The 19512-nt window shown below is 38.3% G+C and overlaps 1 protein-coding gene across 2 annotated transcripts in view; it reads right to left on the bottom strand.

Annotated features, from left to right (window-relative positions):
- The window catches only part of LOC127628364 (E3 ubiquitin-protein ligase UBR4), a 67932-nt gene that overhangs the window by 47487 nt on the left and 933 nt on the right, over positions 1–19512 (bottom strand). For both annotated transcript variants that reach the window (XM_052105067.1, XM_052105069.1), the window contains exons 2-33: positions 17857–17954; positions 17641–17744; positions 17423–17552; positions 15707–15846; positions 15111–15213; positions 14889–15030; positions 14656–14780; positions 14393–14517; positions 14222–14281; positions 13944–14134; positions 12082–12181; positions 11859–11996; positions 11650–11767; positions 10594–10781; positions 9341–9497; positions 9138–9223; positions 8838–9007; positions 8082–8361; positions 7388–7520; positions 7144–7223; positions 6928–7056; positions 6627–6809; positions 6403–6525; positions 6092–6321; positions 5884–6002; positions 5626–5723; positions 5379–5536; positions 4602–4808; positions 3475–3576; positions 3269–3369; positions 2031–2418; positions 1642–1705 (exon numbers count right to left, since the gene is read on the bottom strand). In XM_052105067.1, the coding sequence (XP_051961027.1) occupies positions 1642–1705; positions 2031–2418; positions 3269–3369; positions 3475–3576; positions 4602–4808; positions 5379–5536; positions 5626–5723; positions 5884–6002; positions 6092–6321; positions 6403–6525; positions 6627–6809; positions 6928–7056; positions 7144–7223; positions 7388–7520; positions 8082–8361; positions 8838–9007; positions 9138–9223; positions 9341–9497; positions 10594–10781; positions 11650–11767; positions 11859–11996; positions 12082–12181; positions 13944–14134; positions 14222–14281; positions 14393–14517; positions 14656–14780; positions 14889–15030; positions 15111–15213; positions 15707–15846; positions 17423–17552; positions 17641–17744; positions 17857–17954 (4570 nt within the window). The remainder of the gene's footprint in view (positions 1–1641; positions 1706–2030; positions 2419–3268; positions 3370–3474; positions 3577–4601; positions 4809–5378; positions 5537–5625; positions 5724–5883; positions 6003–6091; positions 6322–6402; positions 6526–6626; positions 6810–6927; positions 7057–7143; positions 7224–7387; positions 7521–8081; positions 8362–8837; positions 9008–9137; positions 9224–9340; positions 9498–10593; positions 10782–11649; positions 11768–11858; positions 11997–12081; positions 12182–13943; positions 14135–14221; positions 14282–14392; positions 14518–14655; positions 14781–14888; positions 15031–15110; positions 15214–15706; positions 15847–17422; positions 17553–17640; positions 17745–17856; positions 17955–19512) is intronic.

The following is a 19512-nucleotide window of genomic DNA, read 5'->3' as shown; positions in this document are numbered from 1 at the left end:
TGGTTAAATGTGGTACTGGATCTTTAATGTTGTTGGGCTGTTTTTCTGCCAGAGGTCCTGGATATCTTGTTCAGATACATGGCATCACAGACTCTATCAAATACAACAGAAATAAATCCAAAACTGACTGCCTCTGCCAGAAAGCTTACAATGGGCCCTGGTTGAATATTCCAGCAGGACAATGATCCAAAACAAACTACAAAATCAACATAAAAAATGGTTCATTGAAGACAAAATCAAGGTTCTGCCATGGCCATCCCAGTCCCCTGACTTGAACAATAAAGAATATTTGTGGGGTGAACTGAAGAAAATCCACCAACATGGACCTCTGAATTTGAAGGATCTGAAGAGATTCTGTATGGAGGAATGGTCTCAGATCCCTTGCCAGGTGTTCTCAAACCTCATTAGGCTTTATATCTTGGCAAAGGGAGGTTGCAAAAAAAGATTGAATAAAAGTGAGCCAATAATTATGGCCAATGTGTTTTGGGAAAAATATTGATTTAATGAGATATTTCCCATGTTTCAATTGTTTGACTTCAATTAAAAAGGTTAGATTTTTGTGATTTTGTTTTTTTATTAAAGATCAAAAGGATAAACAATGCAGATTTTTTTTCACAGCCTTCTTTGCTCATATTTACCAAGGGTGCCAATATTTTTGGCCACAACTATAAATGCAAGATTACTGTGGGTGAGCAACATGTAGCCTAGTTCAAGGCATCCAACAGTTTTTTCTTCTTAAGAAGTTTATTAAAGCAATCAGTTGTCTATCAGACACCCCAACATAAAGAATCTACAACAGACTCTATAAAAATAATATCCACAAAACCTTACAAATAAACCTGTGGACTATTCATAATAATGGGAACATTGCTCACAGCAGGCAACTTAAAGTCCAATAATGACTAAAAGCGGCATTTATTGTTGAACACGATTAATTTGTACAGAAGCAATACTTTAAATAATGGGGATGAAGATGCAACTTTTCAAAGTTTACTCGCTGATAGTAACTACATGCAATGCACCGCGTCCCGTCAACAAGCTTAAACATTACAAAAATGTGCATCTTTTAATTCATCACTTTAAAATCTCCACAGCTAAAAAATATTAGACTTACTAGTTTGTTGTTGGATGACTAGTGGAGCATCCTGTCCCATATGTAGGATGTTTCTTTCCATGACTTCTGTCTGCATAATTTATAGCCATTGCCTTCAGTTAAGTCATTTAAATACTCCAACAACTGATTTAAGTCACTTTTTTGGTGGTCTGGTAGATCAAATTCCTCCCATATATTTTGGAGTTTGTGTAGTAACCCCAGTTTCATGTGAATTGAAAGTGCACGTTTAGTCCGCGACACCTAGCTAAGCACCACGCGGCCACCATCCGTAATCTAGTAATAGCTCCTGTACCCACACAGGCACAAGAGTTTTCACACTTAGGGTTTACAAAATCTTAATAACTCTTTTATATTATATATTTATAAATTATGTATATTAATTTTGTTACGTCTTAAAGCGTTTCATGTTTTTAACCATGGATTCTAAATTCTTGTGGTTAAATTAACAGTGACATTTTTGTGGTTAATATTTAAACCGTATAAATAGCAGCATCCCTAGTTACCGTCTGCATAAACTTAACACTTACCTTGCCTTGGGAGACATTGGCGGTCACCTTTTCCACAACATTCTTCTGATACAAATATTTTTTACTGAAAGAAAAAAAAAAAATGGAAAGGGTCTTGTTTCACTCAAAATAGATGTTTTAAATGTTTTGAATAGGCTCCATGTAACATACATTTTAGTTTAATGGCTGTTAATACATTCCTGTTAGCACAGAGGTAATCTGTTTATTAGTAATCCTAAAGGTTGACAAAACTAACTTTAAGCAGATTGACACTCACAAAAAAATCTCTTTCTTAGAAATTAACCAAAAATCCTTCATTCACAGCCGTTTGCGCTCTAGAAGCATTGGGGTATTGAAAAAAATTATAATTTAACAGCGCATTACTGGATTTGCCTTAAGATGTCACTCACCATCTTGTGAGCCAGTCAATGGCGGCTCTGTGTAGCTGTAGATGTCCTGCTCCTTGCCCTGCACTCGCTAGAGTGGCCATGATGATCATGAGTTCAGGGAAACCAGCACCTTCTCCACTGGCCAGCATCTCTGTCGCCATGGGGATGAGGGTGCTGAGAAGCACCGTGCAGACGCCCTCACCCACCTGGCTGTTATCATGGACAATGTAGGAGGTGAGGAGTTGCAAGAGCTGCCTGTTCTCCTGCACTGTGTCCAGCTGGTCTGAGTCTTTGGGAGGAGAGGCCGTCATCCGCCTAAGCCAGGCCTGCAGCCTTGTGGGCTCCACACAGGCCAGCTGAGCCAATGAGCCGCACAGGAACAGAAGGCTGGGATTAGGGCTCTTCTCCGCTGAGGAATGAACACAGATGGGAAGTGCGAGAGAGGAGATCAGATGGCACGCGCTTCACAGACCAGTGGTTTTTAATGATTTTTGTCTTATGTATCCCCACAGGCTCATCAATAAGGCTCAAGTACACCTTTATTTACCACAAACACATATACCGATTATAATTTAGCATTATCGTTAATATAATTTACGTAATTTAAAACAAACTCTCTTGTACATACAAATAACTGCTATTGTGGGTGAAAAACAATGTCTAAGCACATATACTATGTATATGTTATAATCTATAAAAATTAATAAAGCTTGCACACATATTTTTTTTAAAGGAACTGAAGAAACAGAGATTAATCATAATTTGACATTTTAATATTGACATCCCCTAATGTTTTAAGTCACTGTTTTTGTTTTATAGATTTCAAGCTGAAGTATGTAACTGTTTCAGTGTTAGAATACTTTCTCATATCCCAGTTTAATATGCAGAGACAAATATAAGTAAGCCATTTATAGATAAATTTTCTTGAACTGTAAACACTGTCTCTGTGGCACTATACAAATTCCTGTGTTTGTTTTGAGCAACCACTTAGACCCACCCCAACAACGTTACCTAACCAATGGCGTACATTGGGGGCAGGACTATCTTACTGCTTGAACCACTGTAGGCGAGGGGGCGTATTTGGAAATCTGTTTTGAAAACATAGTTTATTTTTGCAATTCCATTTGGTGGCGCTAATATCACAGAAGTTACATACTTCAGCTTTAACAAAGCAAAATGTAAATCTCGTCAAGAACCCCCTGGAACCTGCTTAAAGAATTTCTATGATAGGCCTTCGGAACTGACACCAGGCTACTTACTGAGCTGAAACAGCTTAGTGAAGAATTTCAGAACACGGTTGCAGAACTTTGCAGATAGATTCTCATTGGCAGTTGCCATCATGATCTGCACCAGTTCTCCACTACAAAACAAGGGAAAACATATACAAATGTATTAAATTCATGCAAACATTCAAAATTATTTCTAGTGAAGTCTAAAGAAAGGCGAGTATTACACGAGAATGTACCTCGATGTAAAGAATTCCTCCATAGCTTTGCGGACCAGACTGCTTTCCAACTGTTTCTCCAGGTACTGCAGACACTCTTCAAGAATGGATTCATCCAGACCACTAATCGCATATGATGATATTATTAAAAGGTTCTTTCAGAGTACAGACATAATCCTTAAAATGCTAACACACTCTTCTGCTTTAAATCCACTTATAGAATTGCTATGCAGTTACTAAGGAGCCATGTTCTTTAATGCAATACAATCTAGGTTTTGTGGTCCCTAGACCCCCTTCTTTCATGTATATTAGGGGTGCAATGATACACTCATCTCATGATTCTGTTCACGATACTGAACTTAAGCTTCGGTTCATGATTCTTTAAACTAAGCCTGAATCAAGAAAAGTTCATATTGAAAGATTTTTATTATTAATATAAAGAAACATGCAAAACAGTTAATTTCCTTTAAAACTAAAGGTTTTGTTCTTAAAGGTGCTAAATGATTCAGTGATGTACTGGGACTAAAAATCAGCTCAGAACTGGGCAATGGTGACACCAAATGGAAATATAAGCAAATAATTATGCTTACTATAAATATGGAATTATGCTGCTTAGATGCTGTAACTTATTACATGCATTTAAAAGATTTTTTTTAATATACATCTCTGATAATTAAATATAAAAAAAATTACATATTTTAATGGAAGTGCATATTTAAGTGTACTTATCCAGTTAAATAATAATAATTTACTGATGAAATCAAATCAGACATGATCTTTTACATTAGGATTATAATCCCCCAGTGCCTGCGATTATCTACTGTTGACTGTATACTAATAAGAAACTTGTTGTTAAACTTAAATGTCCCCATTGTTTGGTATTTGATGACTTCACATCATTCAAATCGGTGCATCCCATACAGCTCTAACAACTCGTTTGCTATTTTAAGCATCTACTCTGTTCATGCCCCAAAATTTAAGACCTCAGCAAATTATATACAAGTCTTCTTGCATTTTAAGTTATTTAAAACTTTATATGCCCTGAAATATTTAAAAGTACATTTAAAGGCCCACAGGTCCCCTCCCCTGATGCCTTAGGAGCATCACTAATAATGACAAGATTTCTTTTGTAATGTCAGAGGTTTCACCTGTTGGGGTCAGAGTGGTTGGCGATGATGTTGTAGCAGCCGGTAATGAGGCGCTCATAGACAAGTGCCAGGAAAGCATCTGACTCCGCAGGGCCCAGGATCCTCTCCAGAGAGGTGCTAGAGATCTCTGCCACGCTCTCTGTGCTGCTCTCCAACAGGAGGGGCAACAACGTGCGAATCACCTGAGGACTGATCAGCTCCTGTGTGCTACAGCCAAACATAATCAATCTTTATCATTTCCTATTTATTTGTAAAATATTGAATCTGTCAGTTAAAGCAATATTCCAGGTTCAATTGACAGCATTTGTGGTATAACATTGATTACCACAAAAATTTATTTGAACTTGCCTATCCTTTTCTTTAAAAAAAGAAAATCAAGGTTACAGTGAGGCATTTACTTTTTCAATATTTGAACATTAAAATACTAACTTTTTCAAAAGTATAACCACAAGACAAACAATGTGTGTGTAAACATGATTAGTTTGATAAAAATCACCTAACTAACCCTTTCTGTCTAAATTTATAGTCAATTTTACCATGACGATGTAATGTCAAAAAACCCTAAAACCTTAAAATGACGGTAAAAATTTAAAATGTAAACAACTTTACAGCTCAAATAACACACAAGTTAACACAAGATGAATGTAAGGGCTTTTTTATAAAATTACAAGCTTCACATTTCTGCCATTCACTTCTATTTGAGTTCCGATTGTGCTTAACTTGTATTGAACCCAAAATATTCCTTTAACAATACTTCAGTATCAACTGTGGTCTTACACAATGAGGTCTCCAGTAAGGCGCACCAATGAGAGCAGAATGTGTTTGAGAGAGGATGCTAAGGTCAATGATTGGTTGCTGAGGGTCCCCAAGTGGGCAGCTTGAATAGCGCTGATGTAACTTTCTGATGGGATGGTGTCGTTTGCGAAAGCATTCCGCTGTGGAGAGAGAAAGTGTACAGCTCAGTGCACTGTGAAGTACTGAGAGATTAAGTTTAAACCAATAGCTGAAGGACAAGCAAGCTCACCCATGAGCCAATGTTAGGGAACTCGTTAGTGTGAATGTTGTTCCATGTTTCACACAGTGTCTGAACGGCCGATGGCAGATTCTGCATCACATTCTGACCTGAAAAAAGAACAATCCCAGAGATAAAGCAACACCTGCTTGTACAATATACAGCAAAACAATGAACTAGATTTGTATTCATGTCAGAAAGTAACATGTTAAGTTTTTCAAATGTCATAATGTGTATATATCATTCATCACGGTGGAGCACAGTTCTTACCAAGCAAATTGGCTTTGCATCGTGTGGATCCGATGGACAACACAGCAGCATAGCCATGCAGTTTAGCTTCAGTGGGCTTGTTTTCTCCTTCCTCAGGCAGACTCATCAGCAGGTATGACCTAAGCAAACACATGATCAATATATTTAAACACCAGTTTCATTCAAGCACCAGGTTTTGTGATGTTGAGGATTTTAATCTGCAACAAACCTGGTGAAGGCTGTGTAGACATCAATAAGTTGCAGCGTAGCTGGCAGCAGGTTTTTGGTGATCTCAGAGGATTTGTGTGGGTCTGTATCAGAAGCTACTTTGGAGAAATGCTCATCTAAAGACACCTGCACCTTAGAAATAACAGCATCCAACGTGTAGATGGTATGTAGAGAGGGGACTTGGTGAAGAGGCAGGATACTGGTAGGGTCCACACAGCAGAATGATGAAATCTATGGAGGATATATTTACGAAGTCATTAGGTATGCTCTATCAGGAGTACTGCAGACAAAGCTTTACCAGTGATTGTGTACCTGTCTGGCGATGTATTCCTCTGCAAGCTCCACATCATATTTCACTGCACTACATTTGGCAGAGGCCACTTCAATCAGAGATGTGGCAGGTTCAGCTTTCATTCCCTGCTTCACCAAGTGTTCCTGGTTAGGGAGAGTTACAGAGATGAATTAAAGGGACCTTTAAAAATCAAGGCATTAGTCATTTTAGTTCACAAAAAAAGTCTAGGTTAACAAAAACCAACCTTGATCCAGTTGACATAAGAGCTGACTCGCAACCTTGATGACCACCTCAGGGTGTGTAAAATGTCGCTCTCACTGGGGTCACTGTTGCCACTCTTCAGCTGCTCAATGAAGGCTTTAGATGGTGGCAGAACACCCAGGATCTTCCACAGCACCAGGAAGTAGTACTGCAAGGAACATGCTTCCTGTAACAGAGATCAACAGCAAAAGGTCAACCAGTCAGATCAAGTGAAATCTTTTCAATACAGATGATTTAAAAAAAAATAATAATAAAAACTAAAAAGCCAAATTAGTGTAACTCACTATGGGGGTGATGGGCTTGTTCTCCTGCCTTCTCGCTGTGTCAAAGCAGGAGCCCGCGTTCAGCAAGGAGATCAGGGAGGAGTACAAGTCATCATACTTCACTACACCATTGAACAGCACTTGGAAGGCCTGTAAGCAAAGTTAATAAAGATCACACTAACTTTCCTCAAGCAGGCACAGAAGCTCTCATTTTTGTTTAGTGATGTGTATCTTCACCTTGGCATCAAGTCGACTCCTGTCATCCTCTGATGCTTCAGGGGACAGAACGCAGTAGAATTTTGGTTGTACAGTAGAATCTAAATAAAAGCAAGACAGGCTATCAATAAGGATTGAAACTTTGAAAGCTTGTATTGGATTAGGATTCACTTTAAACTGTTTAATAAATCGAGTACTCTAATACATTTATTGCAGATTATCAAGAGCAGAATGCAGAGAAATATGAGGTTTAACTTACTCCTACCTGCCGAGCAGTGTTTGGCCCAGTTCTCCTCGACCTCCTTGAAACCATAATAAAGTGGAACAGCACCTCTCTTTCCCCCATCCTGTCCCGAACTTGCCCCGGATGTAAGTGGAGTCAGGAGATTGTACTGGACCTGAGTATGAAAAGAAGAAGTGGATCAAAGTCCGAAACTGGCTAAACTTTGGCAATTAAAGCATTAAAAGGCAAAAATCCCATGTTTTTTGATGTGATAACTAAAATATATGAATTACAAATCACTAGTTTTAAACAGACTGAACATCAATTGCTAATATTCACCTTGTTGTTTTTTATTATTAAATCAAAGGTTTAATATTTTAATCTCAACATAATTTTATTTTAAATTAAAATAAATTTTAATGATCAAAAATGTATATTCATCAAATTTGTGCTCAACCCTGTTACCACATTATTTGCTCCCTTTTCAGCAAATTTAACAGTACATTTCTGCAGTATGGTGGGAAGCTACAATAACAAATAATAACATAAAATGTTCTCAATTTTTAAAAACATTGAAGGAAAATATATATATTTATTTTCAATTTCAAGTCCTATTTCATACCTAACTCGAGAACAATGGCAACTAGCTAGCCACACAGAGCAAGGTCTCTTGAAAAGAAAAGCTACTCCTCTTCTGTATGAATCTATTTATCTGAACGAAAAGCTATTTCCTTACCTGCTCGAACAAGTACATGGGAGCTTTTGAGTATTGGTGCAGCAGGTAGTCGAACACAAGCAGGATGCGGGCTAGGTTGAGGGGTACAGCCTGAAGCTGGGAATCCGTGTGGGCTGCGACCTCAGAGATGGCCTGCATGCAGAGGGTCAGGACGTTGCGGCGGCCTTTCTCTGAGAAGTTGTGGAAGATGAGCAGAAGTAGCTGGAGGTGTTCAACATTCAGGTCCTCCTCGCTAGGCATGGTTCTCTGCAGCGTGTTCTGTTTTAGTGTTCCTACAAACCTAATACAAACATGTTCAAAGTGATTACTTACTAGACTAGAAGCAAGTGCTTAGAAGTCAACATATTCGCACCTTGTCACTGCTAAACCTCATTTCAGTTAAAAGTAATAATGAAAGCTTCACTCAGTATCCGGTAAAGACTAAGGAATCAGGGTTGGGCTTATTAACAGTTAGCCTGCTCTGATAAATGTTTACTGCTGTAAATGCAGTGTATTCTGACTTAATTTTTGCAAGCAACTTTCAAATAATTCTTTGTATTATAGTGGATGTGAAGTGCAAATAATTATTTATATTACAGCGGAGAATGTAAAGTGACCTCTGAAGAGTGTGAATTGGTCTAATAATTTTCCCTGTCTGCTACAAAGTGTTGCAATATCAGGCTCAGGTTATTGCCACACAAAAGAAAGCTTCTGGAACGGAGAGCCTATGAAGCAAAAATGGAAGTATACAAGTCATGTACTTTCGGGGCTAATTACCTCTCCCAGACCTTCATGCATTCAGACACGTCATGCTCCCCTTGCTGGCTAGCTTTATGTTGCCAGATGAGCAATAACCTGGAGAGCACTGAGAGGGACTGTGGATGGATGTACATGGGCCATGGACCCTCTGAGAAGGGGGCAACACCCAGCTGCTGCAGAAGAGTGTTCTAAACAAAAGTTTCAGAATGCAAATCATCAGATTCCAGATTTCTGCAGCTTATTGCATTACGAAATTGAGATTCAATGAGCTGTTTATAGGTTAATGAGTTAAGCACATTAAGACATTTAATTGTTTACCTGTAGGGCTGGAGAGGGCAGGTCTGATGTTACTAGAGAATGATTAAAGTGATACAGGGCTGAAGCAAAATCTTCATCAGAGGAAACTGGAGAAAGAAACATTAATATGTTTAATCATACTGTATAATTGACTCCAGAGGGATAAAGCCACACTGTACGACAGAGCTAATCATGAGTACCAAGATGATATGTTCTGTTCTGACCTTTCGCATCTTTGTCCACATCTTTGATTATGCTGGCGAGGGTGGCCATGTGCTGCTCAGTGAGGGACACACTCAGGTAGTTGCGGATGAAGTTGTTTCTGGACTTCAACATGGAGTTTGTGATGAAGTTCAGAATGCTTGATGCCAGACTCAAGAACTGGGGAAAAAAAAATGTAATTTTTATTTTTTAAATAAGAAAACTGTGTTTCGTGCACTGCTTTTGAGTATTTCATTCATGCTCTAAACGTATCATGAAAGTAGTCCATGTGACACATGCATCATATTCCAAGTCTTCTGAAGGCATATGTTCATGAGTGCATAAGAGAAGCTTGTTCACAGTGGCATGCATGTTCATGCTAGAACTTGCGTCATTTATAGCGCTAAACAATCCAAGTCCTAGAGTGAACACACTGAATAAGCTTCTCTCACACAGTCGTGAATGCGCAACGGACATCTGGATTTCCACTGAAAAATGACTCCTATACGTTCAGAAGACTTGGAATAAGATGCATGAGTTGCATGCCAATGTTTGACACATTTTTAAAGGAATATTCTGGGTTCAATACAAGTTAAACTCAATCGACAGCATTTATGGCATACTGTTAAATACCACAAAAATGTATTTTGACTTGTCTCTTTTAAAAAAAGCTAAAATCTGGATTACAGTGAGGCACTTACAATGGAAGAGAATGGGGGCAAATCTTTGGAGGGTTTAAACACAAAAATGTGACGCTTATAATTTTATAAAAGCATGCATTAATTCTTCTATTAAAACGCATGTATTATTTGAGCTGTAAAGTTGTTTATATTGTCAAAAAGCCTTAAAATGACAAAAAAAATGACATTACATCATGTAATGCAAGTGATTTTATCACACTAAAATCATGTTTACATGCATATTGTTTATGTCTTCTAGCTATACTTTTGAAACGCTGAGTATTTTAATGTTCACAAATTGGCCCCATTCACTTCCATTGTAAGTGCCTCACTGTAACCAGATTTTTTTCTTTTTTAAAGAAAAGGAGGGGCAAGTCAAAAAAAAGTGGTCGATTGAGCATAAATTGAATTGAACATGGGATATTACTTTAGGTTAATTTTTTACTCATTTCATATCCATCCAAGATTTTTAACTATTGCATAAACACTAATGTTGTTTTAGTTTGCCATGTAGGAAGTGTGTGTAACAGAAATGTGAACCTATAAAAAAAATAGAAAAAGTGTTTATATGCCTTGCACTTTCAGTATTGCCTTACCAACTCTGGGTCCTTGCGACTAGCTAGAATGTTGCCATTTTCTGCCGTGTTCAGCTTGCTGGGGCTTTTGAGTCTTGGGGATGTTTCCAGAGGTGGAGGAGGAGGGGGTGGTGGAGGTGCCACCTTCTCTTTACTGGGAGAAATGGTCTCCTCAAACCACAGCCCCAGAATGGGCTCACTGTCATCATCTAAAAACACGCCAAGAGTCACATTCAGTGCCACAATTAAGTCATTGTACTGTATGCAGATGGAGATTCTTTTTCATTTAGCCATGGAAATAAATATCCTTAATTTTTAACATCACAATAAAGAGAAGCATAGAAGACACTACGAGTCTGACCTAATACAGAGTTCTGCTGACCTGAGAAACAAGCTGCTCTTGTCCTCTCCTGTCTTCTCTCTGCTGAAATAATGAACACTGTCACTAGCTGTGAAGGCTGCCAGATCGGCGCAGTAAGCAGAGCATGCTTAGCTTGCCACAGTGTTCCGTAGCGGAAATAAACTAACCTGTCTCTGAGCTCTGGAGAGGCCTGACTGCTGTCCTTATACTATGGCATGCAGTCCTCAGGAACTGCATGACAAAGTCCCTGAATGCCTTCAGCCCTGAGACTAGCTCAGTAAAGCACAAGAAACCCCTGAACCCAGCTGCATAGTAACATGTACCATAATAAATTAAATAAAATTTAATTTTTAGTTAATCTCGCCAAAAATGGCATGAAACTTCCTGGTTATAATTAATTTACCCCCAAAATAAATAAATAAATAAATATTTAGCTCAAAGAAAATGAAGCCTAATTTTATATTTTAAATAAAATATTTATTTTATTGTGAGATGCTAATTAAGCACAATTGCCATAGCCTACTGTAATGGGGGGGTTACATATTACTCTAACTGGCAAAATGGGTAATTTTACTGGTAGAAGCATCTTCTCTGTACACAAACTATTCAGTTTAGTCTTTCTGCCATTTTTATTTGCAAGATCAGTTTTCATTTCTGAACTCACTGTGGCCTTCATTACTGAGGTTAAATAACTAGACGTCTACAGTGCTCGTTACCTTGACTGCTGTCCTCCTCCGTGCTGCTGAAGTCATCTTCATAATATGTGTTGGAGTCAGTGGAGGCACTGGCATCACTGCTGACTGAACCCTTCCTCTGCCGCTGTAGCACACATGCCTAGATGAGGCAGAACCAGAGATACCACATTCATGAACCACTGCAGGCCACTTCCTCATAGCAAACATGATGAAGACATGTGATCACATACCTTTTTATAAGAGGTGGAGAGCAGCGTGAAAAGCAGGTTGGTGAGAGGAACAGAGTCTATGAGCCTCTGCACTCTCTGGATGGATGTGCTCTGGGCCATGATGTTTAGCTCTGCTGGAGGCCCATCACTAGCCCAGCCCTGGAGGAGAGAAAACAACTCCACTCGTATTTGCATTGTAAAATCGTCATGTAGTTCAAAACTAGGGCGTTGAGTTTGCTCTTACCCTGTGTTGAGCCTCCACTTGTAAGTCCTGAAACAGTGATGTAAGCAGCTTGATTGAGTGATTGGCCAGTATGACTGACAGAACCCCAAAACCTTGGTGCCTGATGGAAAAAAATAGTTATCTCACAGAATTAAATGTGTTATTTGGACCAGAAGTCTTCAACAGTTTTCAGGCCAAGGATCCCCTGGTCAAAAGTGAGACAGAGCAGGACTCCCTATTTCAATTGTATAAAACCGTGTTGAATTTTAAGCCAAGCATGAAGTGCCATATTAATATATTTACATATTATATAATATGTAAATATATTAATATGGCACCACACACAAAAATGTTTAGCAAAATGTCATTTGCAATTTAAACACTACATTGTATCAATATTTTTTAAATATTGTAAATCGGTTTGTTTAATTATAATACATATAAAATAAAAATACTACTACTACTACAAAGATCTCTCTCTCATACATATATACACTCACCTAAAGGATTATTATGAACACCTGTTCAATTTCTCATTAATGCAATTATCTAATCAACCAATCACATGGCAGTTGCTTCAATGCATTTAGGGGTGTGGTCCTGGTCAAGACAATCTCCTGAACTCCAAACTGAATGTCAGAATGGGAAAGAAAGGTGATTTAAGCAATTTGGAGCGTGGCATGGTTGTTGGTGCCAGACGGGCCGGTCTGAGTATTCACAATCTGCTCAGTTACTGGGATTTTCACGCACAACCATTTCTAGGGTTTACAAAGAATGGTGTGAAAAGGGAAAAACATCCAGTATGCGGCAGTTCTGTGGGCGAAAATGCCTTGTTGATGCTAGAGGTCAGAGGAGAATGGGCCGACTGATTCAAGCTGATAGAAGAGCAACTTTGCCTGAAATAACCACTCGTTACAACCGAGGTATGCAGCAAAGCATGGTCTGATGAGTCTCGATTTCTGTTGAGACATTCAGATGGTAGAGTCAGAATTTGGCGTAAACAGAATGAGAACATGGATCCATCATGCCTTGTTACCACTGTGCAGGCTGGTGGTAGTGGTGTAATTGTGTGGGGGATGTTTTCTTGGCACACTTTAGGCCCCTTAGTGCCAATTGGGCATCGTTTAAATGCCACGGTCTACCTGAGCATTGTTTCTGACCATGTCCATCCCTTTATGGCCACCATGTACCCATCCTCTGATGGCTACTTCAGCAGGATAATGCACCATGTCACAAAGCTCAAATCATTTCAAATTGGTTTCTTGAACATGACAATGAGTTCACTGTACTAAAATGGCCCCCACAGTCACCAGATCTCAACCCAATAGAGCATCTTTGGGATGTGGTGGAACGGGAGCTTCGTGCCCTGGATGTGCATCCCACAAATCTCCATTAAATGCAAGATGCTATTCTATCAATATGGGCCAACATTTCTAAAGAATGCTTTCAGCACCTTGTTGAATCAATGCCACGTAGAATTAAGGCGGTTCTGAAGGCGAAAGGGGGTCAAACACAGTATTAGTATGGTGTTCCTTATAATCCTTTAGGTGAGTGTATATGTTATAGGTGATTTATATATAGGGATTACCAATGAGGTATAATAATAGATATTTTTTATATATAATATATTTATATATAATAAATGACATTTTCATTATTAACTTAATTATAAATAATATAATTTTATTATTATTCACAAGATACAATAAATTATATATAATAGATTAGAGTTTTGAGTGGGACATTCTGATTTAAAACCAAAAATATATTTGTTTAATGCATATTTTCATTTATGCACATTTTTTTTTTTTAAATCAAACAATAATTAGCGCATGTCATGTTTAAGACCCCGGTTTTAGACAATCAACTCTAGAAGGACTTACCCTTTCCCTGGGCCAAGTTTAGGAGATCCTGCTCCATCCTTGGTTCGGGTGGCAATGTCTCTGACACGTAGCGCTGCCAGGGGATCTTTCTCCTTTCCCTTATCAGCCAGGGCTGTAGGGCTTAGGTTCAGTATCAGATACAGGCTGTTCAACAGGCACCAGGCACCTAAGAGCTGGAAGTTCTGATAATGCTGTTGAAACAAAGCACAATGTCAGATGTGGAAGATTCAATGATTTCAGAGACTCCATAGTAAGGGTATGGTGTACTGTTCATCTACCTCCCCTCCAGCTCTTCGAGAGTTACTGATGGCTTGTCCAATCATGTCATAGATTTCCAGCTTTTTAAGAGAGCAAAACACATAGGGTGAGTAACAAATAAAATGACATGGCCTCTCCCCCTGACACTACTAGCAAACATAAATAATGAAAAAACAAAATATTGCACCCACGCATTTCTGCACAATGGTAGCTGCATCGTTTTCATAGTCTTCCTCCTTGGAGCCAGTGGAGGCCGTACGAAGCTGCAAGCCGCTGCCCACCTGCAGTATGGCCATGCAAGTCGCTACACTCACCCCTGAGAAAAAAAACATACCTGAAGCTCTTTGCATACATCTATACTCTATAAAAAAAATAAAAAAAAACATACCTGAAGCTCTTTGCATACATCTATACTCTATAAAAAAAATAAAAAAAAACATTTCAGTGAACCCACCTGCATAGAGGCAGCTTAGTGCTAATACAGTGACATCAAGTAGTCTCCCAGGGGTCAAAGGCTCCAGTACAGGCAAGGAAAGTGTGTCCAAGGCCATGGTCACATCAATCACCAGGGAGTGAAAACTGAAAATGGGAGGGAAGGTCAGCACACTCAATCCTGCAGCATTTAAATCTACAGATTCAATTCAATCCTCAACCGCAGTGAGCTGACTAAAAGTGTCTTTGGATTACCCATTTCGCACAGCTGTGGCATCTGCCACAGTGGCCGGCATGATGAAGAAAGAGTTGGCGGATACCGCATCCTGGAAGCGGTTGATATAGCGTAGGAAGTAGGGAAGGTTGAGGCACACACGCAGCAACTTCTCTGAGCCCCCTGTACATGAGATAACAGTGAAGGCTTATGTTGTAGATCAAGTTTAGTGGCATGTACAGGCTGACATAAGACCAACTCACCTAATTCTTGTAAACTGGACACATTTTGAGAGATGAAGGCATTCTTCATTTTGGCCTGCGTTGCCTTATCTGTCATTGTCTGGTCATCACACTCATTCTCGCCCTGTATAATGCAGGACATGATTGTTTTCTCACAACTTGAGTTTTTTGAAAATCGCTAAAAAGTGGTCAAAAATGGTCAACCAATGTGGGGATTTTCATAGCTGATACTAGTCAATAAGTTGGCCTATGGCCAGAAATAAAATAAAAAATACTGCAGATATTTACCTAAAAAAATTTTTATGAACATTTCCAAAAATGTTGAAAAAAAAAATATATATATATATATATATATATATATATATATATATATATATATATATATATATATAATAAATAAAAATAACACAAAATTACTGAAATTAAATTCACCAAAAAAACATGAAAACAAAAAATGTGCATTATCAACTGGCACTTCTATTTAAAGGATAGTTATAGGCAAATGCAGATAATCTCAAAATGGCAAATTATTGGCCGATTAATCACTTTTACTAGTTGATGTAAACTCAAATGGAAGGCTAATCCTTGATCATTGACACCGTGTCCCATTCACTGACCTGCATGTGAGTGGAAGGAGAGGCCAAAACGGTTATTTCAGGGTTAAACACGGAGGTCAACTGATTGAAAAAGTTCATTTGGACTTCTTTATATCGGAGTTCAGGGTTAACAGGGGAGGGCAGCTCCTTCTGGTCCTCTACTGGAAAATAAGAGCAAAGGATAAAAATGTGGAATATCAGCAAACAGAGTCTTTGAGAGCACCAATCTTGAAAAAGGAGACAGAGAAAGAGAACAAAGCTTCTTTTCTGCCAGCCTTGCAATTACATGAGAAAAAAAGGTTAATACACCATGATCTGGTCTGAACAATTACTGCATTGAGTGTACTTGTCACTTGCCAGAATGTGCCATGAGGACATTGATATAATAATGCAAATTAGTCATGAATGTTTTTTCTAAATGCAAAGGAATTCAATTACTAAAAATATCAAAATAATAGACCCTTCAAGACTAATTGATCTAAATAGTAAAACTCACACGAGAGCCTATAATTCAACACAACAGTGAAATGAGCAGAATAACAGACACAGAAGGAATTAAGATTATAACACTTAACTTTCAAGTACAACATACATACATACATAAATCTGGATACATCGACATATATACACATCAATGTATTGATCAAATAACCAACAACGTGCTGTATCGATGCAACATGCAAAAAATCGATGTGTATTTTTTTTTTAATGTACTGTTATTTTGACACTTAAGTCGGCCACGTCCCTAAGTATTTCTAAGCGTGAAGCAAAAGCCAGGCGATGCAGCAACCTTGCACTCAAGAGCAGTAGCAGCCAAGAAAAAAAAACATGAATAACATATAGCTATGCTCCAGCACTACCGGGTTATATTGAAAGCACAGAAAAGAACTGCTGTCTATGGCCACTTTGCTGATATCGTTTGTGGGGTTGAAACACCCCGTTTCCAAAAGATTGTAGTCTGTTTGGGCTTCTTTAAATTCCTATCAGGATCGGTGGATCAGGATAAACCCAAGGTTTAACATGATTTATGATATGATTGACTGCAGTAAGTAACTTCTTTTATCGAATCCGGCTGTTTGCAAATTGATGAACATCGATGATAACGTGTGTGACTTTATTTTTTATATTATTATAAAAATATGAACATAATATAGTTTCAAATCTATCGGAGGCCCTTAAATCTAATTCGCAGCCGACTTTATGATAGTCGGCAAACATTGGCTCGCTGGCTAAGAGAATCGATATAAGATCGTATTGTGATAAAACTGGCAATTTACACCACTAATAGATATAGTAGGCAACTATATCTATTAGAAGAAGCCCGTGCTGCATCAGCATTATATGACATTAATATAAAATGCAAAAAGACGCTGCGTCCCTTTAAGTTCAAGCAACTGCAAGGCAAACGTGAAAAGCCTTGAATCAACTTCACCAGCTGAAGTTGTCTACTTCCCAACAGCTGCATTGAAATTACAAGCAAAAGCCTCAGAATTAAAAATGCACCAATCACTTTTGCACCATTTCCCCATCATGTCCCACTAAGTCAATCTCTAATCACAAGGGGAAAAAAAATCTAATAAATTTAATCTACAAATCTAGTCAAAACACCAGGCAAGACTTCAAGCCATTGTACCTCAGCACCACCCAAAATCTCAAGTCTTCACTACATAAGCCCGAGTTGATTTACAGGGTAACTGTAACACAGAGCTGGGACATTCTGAAGCAATTAACCCTCACCATCAGAAAGGGTCTTGACAGTTTGGGGAAGTTTGGCAGACTTCATCATCGCTGTGAAGGTGATGATCTCCGTCCGGTCCAATCTGCTGCAGCCGGTACAAAGGCCTTTTATTAAGAGGATCAGGTGCTTCTGTGGAGCGGACACAGAATGGGAAGTAAGCATACAAGAAGCGTTTACGCTTAATAAAAAAGACAGGATGCCTTATACAATGTCTGACCTGTGAGACTGCACATGCTTCATCAGGGTTCTCAAGACGCAGCAATGAGAATTCAATCAGTACTTTACAGGCTGCAGCAACCGACAGCAACAGATTTCTGGGGACTACAGGGGGACAGAAAATTACACAAAATTAAAAGGTAAAAAAATTAAACACTTTGGTAATCATGAGAAAATTATATATTTTTTTCAAATAAAACTCTTAAACTTTACATACTTTGTCCGCAAACTGTGGTGATGTAATGTGCAGATAGTGCCACAAAAGAGGAGTAGAATGGCTCATACTGTTTGTCATGATGAAGAATCTCAGATTCACTATATATAAAAACAAAAAAGGCAACAGTTAAACACTCCCAACAGCAGAGTCCTCAGCAAGACAAAATTCATAATCTACATTTTGAGTATTCATATGAAACTGTCTGGTGGTGAGCAGCACGTACAATTCTGGCAGCATTAGAAGTTGAAAACTACATACAATTCAAAAGCTCCTAAACTTCCCAAGGGAATAAGATAAAGACAAATCTGTACACACAGAATAGTACATAATGACCTTATATGACAGGCTGAATATTTAATTGAAAGCATATCAAAAAGTGTGCAGTTTGTGTGTAGCTACAACAAAATACAAACACTGCTTCACATATTGAATAATTATCAATTTGTTTAATGGAAAAGGATAGTTCACCCAAAACGAAAATTCTCTCATCATTTACTCATCTTCAGGTTATCCCAGATGTCTTTCTTTCTTCAGCTGAACACAAACGAAGACTTTTAGAAGAATATTTATGCTCTGTAGGTCCATTCAATACAAGTTAATGGGTACCAAAATTTTGAAGCAGCATCCATATGACTCCAGTGGTTTAACATATCTTCAGAAGCGATATGAAAGGTGTGGGTGAGAAATTGATCAATTTTAAGTTATTTTTTACTGGCTGCACGGTAGGTGGCAATATGCACATAAACTGTAAATCGCCAAAAACAAAAGAAGTCTTAGGAGAGAAGAGCACCAAAGTCCCTTCCAAGGCAAGTCAGTTCATGGATAGGCTGGGCAGCTATTTTCTATGTAAACAAGCAGCAAAAAAATACAGCTCTTATTTACTTGAATTGGAAAAGACTGAAATCTCCAAAATGGTTTGTCAAGATTTCAATCAAAGAACATATTTCAAATCAGCTGTAAAGTCTGATAAGTCTCATAAATTGTTCTTCTTTACCTCAAATCACGCAAATAAAAATGATATAAATCTTTCTTCTGCTGATGAAAGATATTCATCCACATTTGGGATGAGGGTGAGTAAATGATGAGAGAATTTCATTTTTGGGTGAACTAACCCTTTAAGGTACTTTGGAAGGTTAAGAAAAGTCAATTCAATCACCCAGTCAGGAAACAACACATATGTTTTGTGTAAAAAATAAACTTAAGTCTATCAACTCAAGTAGACAAATATACAGTATGGCAAAGCATCACAATTTACAGTGGTTTGGATATGAAAATAGATTAGCTAAACCTAAATGAATCATTCTTCAAATGATAATTAAAGACTAGCAGCAGACGTGTAATCGAGGTTGGCTGTTCTTTTTTTTTTCATAAGTTGCTGAGTAGACTCAGTTAGTTCAATGAGGCCAACAACAAACAAGACTATTACATATATTATATCAGACATACAAAATGTGCTCAATTAAGTATTTTACCTGAGACGGCTGTTTGGCTATAGAAATCGTAGGCAGACAGTTGGTCACCGCAGTAAATGACAGTGTCGGTAATGTGTTTGTTATCGGTTTCAGCAAAAACGAAACTTGATGGCAGTGCACGTATACACCAGACAGACATGCTAACACAGTCAAACTATACAACGGACCCAACAAGAAACTAATA

This window comes from Xyrauchen texanus, chromosome 35 (genome assembly GCF_025860055.1).
Source record: "Xyrauchen texanus isolate HMW12.3.18 chromosome 35, RBS_HiC_50CHRs, whole genome shotgun sequence".
NCBI classification, from domain to species: domain Eukaryota; kingdom Metazoa; phylum Chordata; class Actinopteri; order Cypriniformes; family Catostomidae; genus Xyrauchen; species Xyrauchen texanus.
Note: the sequence above shows the minus strand (reverse complement) of the source record. Positions and strands in the feature narration are given on the sequence as shown.